Source organism: Trichomycterus rosablanca, chromosome 18, assembly GCF_030014385.1.
Source record: "Trichomycterus rosablanca isolate fTriRos1 chromosome 18, fTriRos1.hap1, whole genome shotgun sequence".
NCBI lineage: Eukaryota > Metazoa > Chordata > Actinopteri > Siluriformes > Trichomycteridae > Trichomycterus > Trichomycterus rosablanca.
This window is the reverse complement of record NC_086005.1, coordinates 22,284,794-22,298,660: the sequence shown is the minus strand read 5'-3', so window position 1 is coordinate 22,298,660 and position 13,867 is coordinate 22,284,794. Positions and strand designations below refer to the sequence as shown.

General features: G+C 37.0%; 1 protein-coding gene across 3 annotated transcripts; it reads left to right on the top strand.

Moving 5' to 3' along the window:
* The first annotated feature begins 630 nt into the window (after window positions 1–630).
* Window positions 631–12,654, top strand: ddx4 (DEAD (Asp-Glu-Ala-Asp) box polypeptide 4). 3 transcript variants are annotated; one of them, XM_063014482.1, is made up of 24 exons: window positions 631–719; window positions 2,257–2,301; window positions 3,304–3,331; window positions 3,506–3,565; window positions 3,662–3,724; window positions 3,812–3,859; window positions 3,945–3,971; window positions 4,073–4,123; window positions 4,203–4,253; window positions 4,333–4,356; window positions 4,447–4,515; window positions 4,895–4,936; window positions 5,049–5,084; window positions 5,172–5,219; window positions 6,990–7,132; window positions 7,233–7,385; window positions 7,560–7,714; window positions 7,890–8,019; window positions 8,311–8,477; window positions 8,994–9,139; window positions 9,967–10,066; window positions 10,298–10,568; window positions 10,654–10,761; window positions 12,050–12,654. In XM_063014482.1, the coding sequence occupies exons 2-24, from the start codon at window positions 2,278–2,280 to the stop codon at window positions 12,128–12,130; spliced, it is 2,025 nt and encodes a 674-aa protein (XP_062870552.1). In that variant the 5' UTR covers window positions 631–719; window positions 2,257–2,277; the 3' UTR covers window positions 12,131–12,654. The 3 variants fall into 3 exon arrangements, with proteins under 3 accessions (XP_062870552.1, XP_062870553.1, XP_062870551.1); XM_063014483.1 differs by having other exon boundaries at window positions 2,235–2,301; window positions 5,175–5,219; XM_063014481.1 differs by having other exon boundaries at window positions 2,235–2,301.
* Window positions 12,655–13,867: the final 1,213 nt, after the last annotated feature.

The following is a 13,867-nucleotide window of genomic DNA, read 5'->3' as shown; positions in this document are numbered from 1 at the left end:
ATGCACTCAGTGCAGTGTCACATAGCACAAGGTTTGTAATGGCTGTCTGTAATGTTTGCCATATTTTCCCCATGTCTGCATGGATTTCTCTAGGTAGTTTGTTTAATTCCAACCCCCCACCCCCCAAAAAAACATACCAGTATGTGAATTTGCTGTCTCACATTGGCCCACTGTGTGAACAAGTGAATAAGTGACTGCTGGCCGCTCTGACATAGATTGCTGCCCTGACCGGGATGTATTTCTGTCAGTGTTTTTGGGTGGCTCATGTAAAAGTGGACATTGAAAGGCAATACTGAATGAAATAATAAATGATTGTGATTAAAAGATATATTGCATATTAACAGCTTGGTGTAAAACAAGCAAACAAGTGTTGCTTTGTCATTTCCATAAAACATCCTTTTTAAATAGTTTATCTTTTTAGTTTTTTACTGCGTGTGTGCAATATTTCCCAGCTACAATATTTTTTAGTAAATTTTCACTGTATTAGTAATAATTTGCCACGATCATATTAATAAAGTATTGCTGATTTGAATAGACTCTTGTAATCCGGTATCAACTTTTGACGGGGTCTGTTATTGTTGCTACACCGGGTCAATTTTTCTCGCTGCACGTTACTGATTTTCCCGCCACTGGAGCAGTGAAGCTTTCTGGCCTTTTCCTCAGATCAGCTCCTGCTGTAAACTGGGTTCATCTGTTCAATTAACTTCAAACTCGGCCCTGTGAGTAACACTGTTATTTAAATACATGCAAAAATATCCGTATTCCTGACCAAGTTTACACTTCGTTGTTTTAATTTAGTTTTAAGATACTATTTTCTGTGTAAAACGAGGACGCCATTAGGTGCGTGTTTCAATTTTAGCAGCCAGTTTAAAACCAAAGCTTTTTCTCTCTGTTTTTATAGTAATAAAAATAAATACCCGCATAGTAAACTAAAATTATATTTTATTATATTTGAAAGACTCGTTTCTGGTCGTGTTTGTTTTATCAACTTAAGCTAATTACTACCTAATTTATGCTAAATTTGGCGGCCTGTTGTCTCATAAAGGTCTACTCATTTTATTTAGTCGTGAATTATAATTTATTATTATAACTATATATAAATGTTAACCATATTTAATAATTTGTGAGATTTTAGATTTCTCCTCGTTCTGGTGTTCAACTCGTGGTACCTTCAAGTGCGCCTCGAAAGGTCAAACATATGAGTTTCCAAGTCGTTAGTGCGTCCTGATGTGTTAAAGCGGTCTAGGTTGGATTTTTCTTTAAAAAAAAAAAAATTGTTTATCATCATAGACAGGTGGTCAGATTTGCCGTCTGCAATAAAAAATAAATTTTAGCCTTTTGTTTAGACTGATAATCACTTAGTCTATGCTTATAAGCATGTTTAGGCTTACAATACATTCTGTATGCATGAATGATTTAAATGTAAATCTAATGTGTCATTTAACAAAAGAAACTTTATATGATCGCCAGGAGTTGGCATCAACTTGATGGCACTTAATTATAATAATACTGAATCAGAAACATATAAGTACATAAGCAATGTGCCTGTTAATACTTATTGTTTAATGTCTTCTGATTGACTGTGGCTGTTAAATAGCTGAACATTTTACAAATACATGTAAACATGTACATCATCTTTGCCATGGTCAGGAAACTGATGGATTTGATTTACTTTGGGGTGGCTTAGTGGGTAGCACTGTCATCCTGGGTTTGATCCCCAGGTGGGGCAGTTAGGGCCCTTTCTGTATGGTTTGCATGTTCTCCCAATGTCTGCGTGGGTTTCCTCCCACAGTCCAAAAACATGCAAAGGAGGTGAATTGGAGGTACAAAATTGACTCTGTTTGACATTAAACTTTTCACAGTAAAGCACTAACACAAACAAATTTGCTAAATCAGTTTAAAAAAACTGATTGACTCTACATTACCCAACTAGAACAGCTGGACATTATATGAGGTATTCCATCACTAATTGATGGCAGGTGTCACTGACTACTACTTAACATGAGTTAGAATGTGATTGGTCAATTCTGAACGCAGCCACATCCCCATTTATAAGAGGTGGGTAATAAAAAGTAATAAAATAATCCAATGTGAGCGTATCTGCTTTGTCACATGGATTGTTAAAGGGCATTTGTATAGCTTGCACTTATGAAGTTGTGTTTTTTGGTTTTGCTATGTCAGATTAATGTTAGGCCAATTCTGTCATATCTTATTATTGTTTTAACTTTGTCCAGAATTCCAATTTCTCCCCTGTAGCTTTAACTACCTATAACCAGAATGGATGACTGGGAAGAAGAGCAGGTAAGAAGCTGGATGTACATACTTTAAACATGTGCTGAACATCGAAAGGTTATTTTGCTGCAAATGTGGTTTCTTGTGCAGCTAAATAATAATATAAAACACTAAACTAACTATGCCTGAACATTATTATAAGTAATCAGTTTTGCTTGTAATGAAGCTTTATATTTTTGTATGTTGGTATTTGTATACATGACTTGGGTTAAGCAGGTTTTGTAGGGTTTCTAATTCTGTATGCAGTTGGGAAGTAGTTCTAACAGAATAGTTTTTAAACCAAATTTCTGTCCGTTTGACTGTATACATTCTTGAATTCAGGGTTGCACTAATAACTGTATTTCCATGTCACTGTATGGGCGGCACGGTGGCTCGGTGGGTAGCACTGTCGCCTCAAAGCAAGAAGGTCCTGGGTTTGATCCCTAGGTGGTGCGGTCCGGGTCCTTTCTGTGTGGAGTTTGCATGTTCTCCCCGTGTCTGTGTGGGTTTCCTCCCACAGTCCAAAGACGTGCAAGTGAGGTGAATTGGAAACACTAAATTGTCCAGGACTGTTTGATATAAACTTGTGAATTGATGAATCTTGTGTAATGAGTAACTACCGTTCCTGTCATGAATGTAACCAAAGTAAATGTAAAACATGACGTTAAAATCCTAATAAACAAACAAACATCACTGTATATGAAGTAATCATCATCAATGTTTGTTCTCATAAGTTCTACTTGTACTAAAATTCTTAGATACACTCACATTTGAACCTAATTGGTTTCTTAGTCTGGTTTATTTTGATATTTGTCATTGTGTTGATTTAACAATAGGTCAAGTTAAATACAAAGTACTGTGATTGAAATTTTCAAAAACACATTTTTGTAAGTGGTTGTTAGTTGTTGTTAGTTAGAAACCATTCAGTGTTGCCTTATTTGCAGAGCTTAAACCTTTTTTAATGTAATCTTTGGAACTTTAAAGGTCTAGGTTGTTATTGACTTAAAATGTTGTGTGTTCAATTCCCCACAGAGCCCTGTTGTGAGCAACTCCAGTTTCGGTAAATCTGTTTCATTCAACCTGCATCTACTGTGTATATAGCAATTCAGCAAATTGCATTTAAATATTTAAATTTTCCAATAAGATATGAAAACATTTTCCTTTCATTTATTGTGTTTTTTTTTACTGTAGTGTAGCATTATTTTTTTGTTTTTGCATAATTTGTATCTATTAGGAAATAACAATTCATGGAACAATGGGAGCCAACCAAGCAGCTATGAAAACAACATAAATGGTTGGTTGTAATATGTATGTGTATATTCACACTGATGAGCCAAAACATTAGTCTTATTAAATAATGTCTGATATGAAAAAATGTAATGTGTTTTAGACAATAAAAGTTCCTGGAAAAGCAGTGGAGGTGATGGTTTTGGGATCCGAGGTGGAACCAGGGGTGAGTCAGACATGTAATGTAAATTGAGTAAATTATATGTGGTGCCGGTCATTTACAGTGTTTATTCATTTATGTTTTTAACATTAGGACGTGGCTTTAGGGGAGGAGGTGGAGGCTTTAAGAGCTTTAATGCAGGTGCTCTTTTTTGCCTTTAATACATTTTTGCTTCTTTATAATTGGATGTTATTGCTCTTATTTTGTTTTTTTCTTCTCTTTTAAGGAGATGAACAAAATGGCAACAAGGAAGGTTGTATTGGCCAGATTGTTACAGCCCTACAAATAGTTTTGTGTTTGAATGGAAGCACATTATTTCTATTGTGACTTGGCTGTCTTATCTGCCTGTTTTAGATGGAGGCAACTCCTGGAACAGTGGCGGTGGAGATCGATATGGAGAAAGAGGCATGTAGATGGTCAGCATTATGTTCAGGTTTGGTTTTACCTTAGAGGCCCTGTTTTGATCTGTTTACTATTGTGATAGGAGGGCGAAACTCAAGAGGTCGTGGAGGAAATAGGAATGCCTTCAATTCAGGTAACTCTTCTCTCTTGATTGTTGATGACTTTTAGTTCAATCAGTAATCTGACTGTGAACTCTCTTTTTACTCTGCTAGAAGCTGATGAAAGTGACAATGATGGTAAGTCATACAATTAAAATTATTAACAGGCTTTCATAAATGGTGTTTTATAAATAGTGGATAATGTCCTTTTGTTGTGAATTATTTCAGGCTTCAAAACTAACTTTGGAAACAGAGGTGGTCGAGGGGCCCGAGGAGGCCGGGGAGGTTTCAGACAGGGTAACTTTGATGCTTTAGAACAAACCAAACACTTGGCAACCCATAACAGTGTTAATGTCCATAGTTTCTTATTCATTGACCTGTCTTAATGACCAGTTTTAAAAAGGAGAATTCACTATACTGACCTAGGACTACATCGGTGCACCCTTGGTATTTGGGCTGTAAATTATGAAATAGTATAGTTTCAGTGATTATAGCATATGAGGGTTAAGGCCAGCCAAAATTGCCTAATTAAACTAGCCTATGCCTTGAGAAATGTATAAATATGAATTAAATCCATAGATAAGCTGTAAATAAACTTTTCATTCAAGTTATTGCTGATCTTGTATACATCTTTTCCATAAGTACATTTCCTTGAAATGTGTTTTTCCCCCCTAAGGTGGAGATGGAGAGCGCGGAGGACGTTTTGGTGGAAGAGGAGGTGACTTCATATTGCATGGTTTTATGTCTGGAGTGTTACACGTTGGTTTTTTATTTGTTTTTATTATTTAATAAAGTTGATTTATCACTTACATCATTTATATCATATGAAGGTTATAGAGGACAAGGTGAGGAGGTGTTTTCTAAGGGTATGTTCATATTACATTCATCTATACCTCAATAACTTTGAAGTAAAAGGAGAATGTGTCAGATTTTTTTCATTTATTTTTTATCAGCAGTATCACAGACAAGAGAAGAGGAAAGAGGAGATGGTGTGACGGCAGGTTTGCTTTTCCTCATCTGGGGACAAAGTTTTATGCTTATAATGGGCTGGGATTAATTAATTTATGAACAAAGGGCAATACAGTACCAGCTAGGGCTGTCGCGCTAACCGCAATTTTGAAATATCGCGGTATAGACCAGCCAACCGCAGGGCATGCTGGACAACCGCAACACCGCGATATTCACGTTTTTTCTTTCTTTCTTCTCCTTTTTTTTATTGTTGCAGGTCCATCTTGTTTTATACGCTTACATTCGTGCGTAATAAATGTTAAATGAATTCATAATGAAAATGAGCTAGGAGCGACATTTTCCCGCAACCTGTTCTCATGCGTTGCTGCTGAGTGTCAGGCTTTGTGTTTTAAAATGTAAACAATCGCAACAGGAATTATAGGCAAGTTTATTAATGATTAAATTGAGTTCACACTCAATAAATACTTGTAATTTAGACTAAATTTAAACAGCCTTGGCGAACTAAAACACTTAATGACGGTTAATATGGCATTGCAGCCTGCAGATTCTCGCTTGCTGGAATGATTTAAATGCATTTTTTCGTTGAATAAAAATGTATTGAAACGAATAATAACTTGAAACGTAGTATATATTGTTATGTTAATTATACCTACTAAATAGATGGTTAATAGTGGCGCGATAACCAGGCTAGACTTTCTCTGATCTCTAAAGTCACATGCAGGTTCAGTACATCTACAGTGTATTAATGCAACGAGCACCATCAGAGAGAGTTTTAGTACCGAGGGGAACATCTCTACCCCACTCAGATCCTCTCTAAAACACATCAGGTGAATGTGTTGGTTCGTCTAGCGCGCATGATAACGCAGGTTTAAACTCTTACAGACTTTATTCTTTATTCTATTTTTTTCCCATATTTTGATTAGATGTGCATTTAAAATATTTAGCCTAAACACTTTTTTTTTGTTTCACAGTGTATATCTAACCTAGGCTAGAAGCTTATTTAAACCTTTTTTTAATAGAGAAAAGACGCGCATCCCTGCTCTGTTCTGTATTTAACAATAGCCTAAACACGCATTTCATTGGTCTTAAAGCCGTCTCATCTTTGTCATTATAAAGCAATAATATATCGAATCATAGCCTAACAATAAAGCTTGTTTATATAGCTCTAAAATCCAGATCAATTAAGTACTTTTCAAAAACAACAAAAAAATGGCGATATAACCGCATACCGCGATATTGACAGTCTGAATACCGCAAGGGGAAATTCTGTCACCGCGACAGCCCTAGTACCAGCTACGATGCTGTAATCTGAGATGATTTAATATATTGAACAGTGAATGTGGCAACTAAAAAATTAAATGTTAACAGAATGATTGGGACACCTGCAGGGTGGTAGTAAGGCGCAGGCTTTGAATGTGATTACTTTGAGCTCGTCACCCTGAACGCTCTGAGAAAAGCAAAGAGAAGCTGCAGGTGGTCATGCAGGGTCAGATGTTTAAAATACAATTGTATGGAAGATGTGCAGGTGTTGAGCATCTTTCATTTTGTTAGCGGTTATGGCTGGCCTCATGAGTACATTGTGTGTACTGGCAGATAAAAGAATGGGTGCACCAAGCAGCTTTACAAATTAACCTTAATAATTACTGATTAAAGGCTGTAAGGGGTAAATGACCCAAATCCATGACATGCCTGGTTGCAGTACTGTACATCAACTTTCCCACAATAAATAGGTGTCAGTCATTACAAGTAGTAACTGTAAAAGTAAACACTCAGCCAGACACTTTGTTGTATCTGTTCTATAGGGCCCAAGGTCATCTATGTACCTCCACCACCACCAGAGGAGGAAAACTCCATTTTTGCTCATTATCAGACAGGCATCAATTTTGACAAGTATGATGAGATCCTTGTGGATGTAAGTGGAAGCAACCCTCCACAGGCCATACTGGTGCGTGTTTTTTATTTATTTAATAATTTATCATTTCACACTTGTACAAGTTGTGTGGTTGTAATATTGCACAGTAAGTTAAAAACAGCTTTTCCTGTAGATGTTTGAGGAAGCGGGTTTATGCGAGACACTCAACAGGAATGTTGCCAAGTCAGGCTATGTGAAGCCAACTCCTGTTCAGAAACATGGTATTCCCATAATCTCTTCAGGAAGAGATCTCATGGCCTGTGCCCAGACTGGATCTGGGAAAACGGTGAGCATCCACACACCAATTTTTAAACCCAGTTTCTTCTGTATTGCAAAAACTACATTTAGATTACTTCAGATTTGTGTTTGTGTATTTGTATGTATGACAAATTTATCAGATTAAAACCAGGCAAATGAGTTATTTGCTTCTCTTTCTGCTCTTGCTTTCCTTTTCTTTCAGGCTGCCTTTCTGCTGCCTATTCTTCAGCAGCTTATGACTGATGGTGTAGCAGCCAGCAAATACAGTGAGTTACAGGAGCCAGAGGCAATCATCGTGGCTCCCACAAGAGAACTCATTTGTCAGATTTATCTGGAGGCCCGGAAGTTTGCTTATGGGTATAAAATTGCTTTGAATTACAATAAAATCATGTTCTTTCACAATAAATAGTAAATGGTCAGTTTATCTCTTGGTTTTTCAATTTAGACTGATGGTCAGCATTTATGCTTTCTTCCCCAGCATGTCATGGGACTGTTGTTAAGATTACATTTGGTTATTGTCTCTCCTGTGTAGGACCTGTGTACGTCCTGTGGTTGTTTATGGAGGGACAAGCACTGGGTTTACTATCCGAGAGGTGTCGAAGGGCTGTAACGTGTTGTGTGGAACCCCTGGAAGATTGCTGGACATTATCGGTCGTGGAAGGGTAGTTATATTCTGTTGCCTTATTTTTAAAAGTGTTGTCCTTGTGTCTGTGTATAAAGAACACCTTTCTTAGCTAATAAAATAGGATAAATAACCCGCAATTAAACTTAACAAGTTTCAAATGCAAGTTTGCATTTTTAAACATGTACAAAACAGATTCGAGTAGTAAGTTATAGATTTTGTATAATTGACAGCTTCTTATTTAACTTATGCCTCAGTATTATTAGGTTTTATAAAATGTTTCCTTTTCAATGCTTTTGTAAATCAAGTTTGCTTTTTGGCTGTTGTCTAGGTTGGATTAAAAAAGCTTCGTTACTTGGTGCTGGATGAGGCTGATCGAATGCTGGACATGGGTTTTGAGCCAGACATGCGTAGGCTGGTGGGCTCCCCTGGAATGCCCTCAAAGGAAGAGAGACAGACCCTCATGTTCAGTGCCACCTATCCAGAAGATATTCAAAAGTTGGTCTCATTCTTATTAAGCCTATAGTCAGTTGGGTACAAAAAATAACTATCGTCGTAGAATACTAATGATTTGTTACGCAATTATTATTTATGATGTTCAACATTAAATGATCAGGCGCACTGGTGGCGCAGTGGTTCAGTACGCTAGCCTCTGAAATCCAGGGTTTAAATCTCAGCGGTGCTTTTGGGCATTTACACAGACGTGATTGGTAATGGCTAGGGCGGCGGAGGTGGGTTCGCTAAACCATTGGGAGATCGCTTATCATTGCTGGTCCCAAGCCTGGATATAATAGGAGGGTTGCGACGTCATAACTGTTAAGTCTGGTATTCAGACCAGATCTGATGTGGCAGCCCATAATAATGGAAGCATCCGAAAGTCAAAATAATTATTATTAAAAGATAAGTAATGTAGAAGCTTTTAAATTAGTTATTGTGTTGCCATGTCATCCCATGCAGGAACAAAACACAGTGACTGTAATTTTAAGTGTGAATTGTTCATTGTGACATTGTTAGGATGGCAGCAGACTTCCTTAAGGTGGACTATCTGTTTTTGGCTGTGGGAGTGGTCGGAGGAGCATGCAGTGATGTGGAGCAGCACATCATTCAGGTTACTCAGTACTCAAAGAGGGAGCAGCTGTTGGAACTACTAAGAACAACAGGTGAATGTCTATATTAATAAATAGATTAAAAAATACAGGTGTTCAGAAAAAAACAGTAGGTCAGCCCATGCAGTATAGAAATGGTTATATCAGATGGCAGCTTATTCTCTTTTATGATGACTGTTCACATATCAAATTTTGGTATTAACCCCGTGTTCACATCAAGAGCATTTGATTTATGAACTAACATCCATGTATTTGGCTGGTTAAAATTCCTTAAAACTGTGATGTAACTGGAGGTTTCTATAATCATACACACAGTTATCAGGGCCCCGTCATTGCTTAATGTGAAGAACATAACCAACATAGCAGAGTAGAAAATAAACCGATATAAAACACGGTATGCTTTAAGCAGAGTCCCAACATTGCTACATGACGCCCTTGCTTCATAATTAAAGCCGAACATTTATTGCAACTGTTGTGGTGATTGGCCGGATGTTTTTCTCCACTTGCTGTATTAAGCTAGCACTAAATTAAACAGGAGGTAGATCTTGCAGTTAGTGACATGGACTTTATTGTAACTTATATCCACTCCAGTTTCTTAGCTCAGTGCTTGTCTGATCCACATACACACAGGTGGAAAAAAGAAGGTCCTGCTGTTTAGTTAAACTGTTTAAACTCAAATGCCAATCAAAAACTTAAATGGGTTTATGGAAATGTACTTGGGTTTTATAACATTTCTCACTATGGAAACATCAACATTTGAAAATGGGGATAAACATAATTAAAATGAGCCAACTCTGGATGTGGCTATGTTGTGATGCCATGTTGGATGTATGCTAGTTTGTATGTTTATAGATGCACATGTTTTGCTTTTGTGTCTGCAGGAACGGAGAGAACAATGGTCTTTGTTGAAACCAAGCGAAGTGCAGATTTCATTGCAACATTTCTTTGTCAGGAGAACGTGTCGACTACAAGCATCCATGGGTGGGTAATTGTAAAAACAAGCATTGAAAGTTCTGACTTGTGCCCACCTTGTATGGTAATTAATTTAAGAAGTTGATTGATCAATTAACATAATTCCCACATCACTTATTAAAGTCACTTTTTCTGATTTTGGAGTCAGTAAGTTCTAATCTCTCCATGTTGGTCAGTCTGAAATTGTAATAGGGTTGTTATTTTTTTTACTGGCTGACTAAACATTTTTTCTGTCCACAGTGACCGGGAACAGCGAGAGCGGGAAAAGGCCCTCAGTGACTTCCGCACAGGCCAGTGTCCTGTACTAGTAGCTACCTCTGTTGCTGCTAGAGGACTGGACATTGAGCATGTCCAGCACGTGGTTAACTTTGACCTGCCCAGCAACATTGATGAGTATGTGCATCGCATCGGGAGAACAGGCCGGTGTGGGAACACGGGAAGAGCCGTGTCTTTCTTTGACTCGGTGTCTGATACTCCTCTGGCTCGCTCACTAGTGAAAGTTCTTTCAGGGGTTTGTATTTTCTGTAAGGTTTTGGTATGCTAGAGTTTCGTCACCTGAAGATTGTACGAGGTCAATTGTTTCCTGTTTTGTTCAGGCACAACAAGAAGTTCCTTCATGGTTGGAGGAAGTTGCATTTAGTGCTCATGGCACAACAGGATTTAACCCACGGGGGAGAGTGTTTGCCTCTACAGACACTCGCAAGGTACTTGTAGTGACTAGTAACTTTTGTTTTATATAATTTTGCAATTAAAGTTTTATTTACCCAAAGGATGGCGATGCAGCAGCTTCTTCATGGCAGACTTGTTTTTTTATGTGATTCTTGGATAACATCTGGTGACATCCCCTCCACAAATATTGGCACCCCTAAAAACATAGAGGCTGTTAAAATCATTCTTTATCGCTTTGCTTTTTTATTTTAATTACACATACAATATTTGAAAGTGGGAAAAAAAACTAAATCTGGTCATGAAATAGATATTTGTGTGCTACAATTGATGGCACTAGGATTGCATTTTATTCCAAATTATTTAAACTGATAACTAACAAACATTAATTGACAAACTTGTAGCAATCCAATAAATTATTAAACACATCAAAGTTTGTCTACATGGCTTTGGCTGTATTATTATACTATTATATATTATACATTAATTAGGTTGAACATGATTATCATAACCAGAACTAGTTCAGTTTTCAGAAAGTCATTTTTTTTTTACCAACAGAATTCATAACCTTTATCTGGTCATCTTGGATATTTCTCTCTTTGCTAATCTGGCTGTTTATAGCATTGACAAGAAATTTGTATCACCTAGTGTTATGTTTCTATTGACTTAACATTCTGCTTCAAAAAAGGAATTGTGAACCCCCAAACACAATTTAATGGACCCCCTGGGATCTCTGGCCATACTTTAAGAACCACTTATATATGGCAGCAGCACATGGTGTAGTGGGTGTAACCAATCGGATTAAATATTGAGCCCTTTTGCAAAGCTATACTAGAGCTACCATTTAGGTTTATTTTAAAATGAGTTATCTTTACGTTAGAAGTACAACTTTGAATAAGAAGCAGGCAAAGGTGGACACAATTTTTAGAGCAATTTAACTCTGCAAGGTGGAGTTTTAAAGACCAGATTCTAAAATGAAATTGGAACTGTTGCACCGCACAACTCTTATCTGATTCTGACAGGATAAGAGATGTGATTTCAACATCACATTTCTGTGCTTTATACTACATGTGGGATTGTCTTTACAAAAGCTGTACTTCTGTAGGGTGTGCTAGGCTCTTTATTATAATCTAAATCATCCTTAAATTCGTAATGTAGATGCCGATTAAACAATTGGCTACCTGTTTTAATCCAGTACTAGTTGATATTATATTCATAGCATATTGATTACAAACTGTTCCGTCAAATCAGGTTTTAAGGTATGTTTGTTAAGACTGCTTTCTGAGACAAAGTATGTTTTCTTTATTTGGCTTTTTGTGCTTACAGGGTGGATCTTTCCAGAAAAACCAAGCACCAAATCCAGTTGTGCAGAGCACTGCTGCAGATGCTGATGAAGAATGGGAGTAAATTTGCACATATCTTGCTTTACTTTTATGTTGCTTTGTTTGAAAAAATACCCTGTGTTCTGTTTTATTTTTGTTTGTTTAAAAATAGGACTGTAAATGGGTCCAAGTTATAAATGTGCATAGGATTTAGATAGTGGGCTTTCAACTAATATACAGGAGCCACAGGTTCAGCTGGAAGCTCAGCTTTACAATTTAATGTCTTAAATATAAATCAAGAATGAACCTTTAACACTGACCTAAGTCTGGGATGCATCACTAAACTGCTGATGTGTTACTTTTAAATGTTAAGGTTTCTTTTTGAGGCAGAAGTGCTTTGTATCAGCTCTGCTTGTAGGAAGACGTGAATTATGTACCCAGAAGTACATTCATCGGTAAAAGCCTTTACCTGACGGTTACATTCTTTCTCTTTATTGATCCTTATGTGACATGTTTTCAGGTTGCATTTAGTTCAACCTCTTTGTTTGAAGGTATTTGTTATTCAGAAGATGCCATGCCAAATAAAATATGCTACTCAGATGGTTGAAATGTTCTTAACCAGTTTGTTTATTTAAAAACAAAACAAGACATGTTGATACCAGCACTTTGCAGCTACCTGTTCAATGTTGTGCATGCCTAAATCTGCCTAAAATAATGCTGGATAACAGCATACACACACACACACACACACACACACACACACACACACATATACAGTGGTGTTAAAAAAAAAAATAGCAGTGATTTAAAAAAAAGTGAATAAAGCACGAAATCATTATCATTTTTATTTCCATAAATGCAAATGCACTGAAAATACTCCACTTTCAATTCTAAATCAAAACATTAACAAAATTTAGTCAGTTTGTGTTCATCCTTTACAGAAAATTAAGAAAAATGAATATTAGGCTGTTCAAAATAATAGCAGTGCAGCATTTTTCATTAAAAACTCAAATAATTTATATAAACTGAAAAAATGTTTGAGGTTTCACTTTACTTAAAATTACTGAACTAATATTTAGTGGCAAAACAATTGTTTCTGAGATCTGTGTTGCATGGAGTCGATCAACTTCTGGCACCTCTGAACAGGTATTCCAGTCCAGGATGATTAGACGACATTCCACAGTTCTTCTGCAATTTTGGGTTTTGCCTAAAAAAACCACGCTTCAGATATCAGAACACAAGTTCTCTCTGGGATTGAAGTCAGGAGATTGGGCTGGTCACTCTATTACCTCAGTCTTGTTTGTCTGTAACCAAGATGTTTTGGGTCATTGTCATGTTGAAACACCCATTTTAAGGACATTTCTTCTTCAACATAGGGCAACATGATCATCTCAAGTATTCTGATATATTTAAACTGATCCATGATCCCTCGTATGCCATAAATAGGTGTAACACCATGGTATGAGAAACATCCCCATATCATCATTTTGTACCACCGTGCTTTACTGTCATCACAGTGAACTGTGGCTTGAATTCAGTGCTCGAGGGTCGTCTGACATACTGTCTACGGCCACTAGACCCAAAAAGAACAATTTTGCTTTCATCAGTCCACAAAATGTTGAGCCATTTCTCTTTGGACCAGTCAATGTGTTCTTGGCAAATTTGACCCCATTCAGGAAACGTCTTTTTCTTAACAACGGGACTTTGCAAGGAGTTCTTGATGATAAACTGGCTTCACTTAATCATCTTCTGTACTCACTGGTAACTTCAGATGTTCCTTGATCTTTCTGGAGGTGATCATTGGCTGAGTATTTGCCATTTT

Excerpts from the sequence above, each read along its gene's own strand:
- ddx4 (XM_063014482.1), top strand. The coding sequence starts at position 2,278 with ATGGATGACTGGGAAGAAGAGCAG. Across the intron at positions 2,302-3,303 it reads ATGACTGGGAAGAAGAGCAG|AGCCCTGTTGTGAGCAACTC; the intron begins GTAAGAAGCTGG and ends AATTCCCCACAG. Across the intron at positions 3,332-3,505 it reads TGTGAGCAACTCCAGTTTCG|GAAATAACAATTCATGGAAC; the intron begins GTAAATCTGTTT and ends TGTATCTATTAG.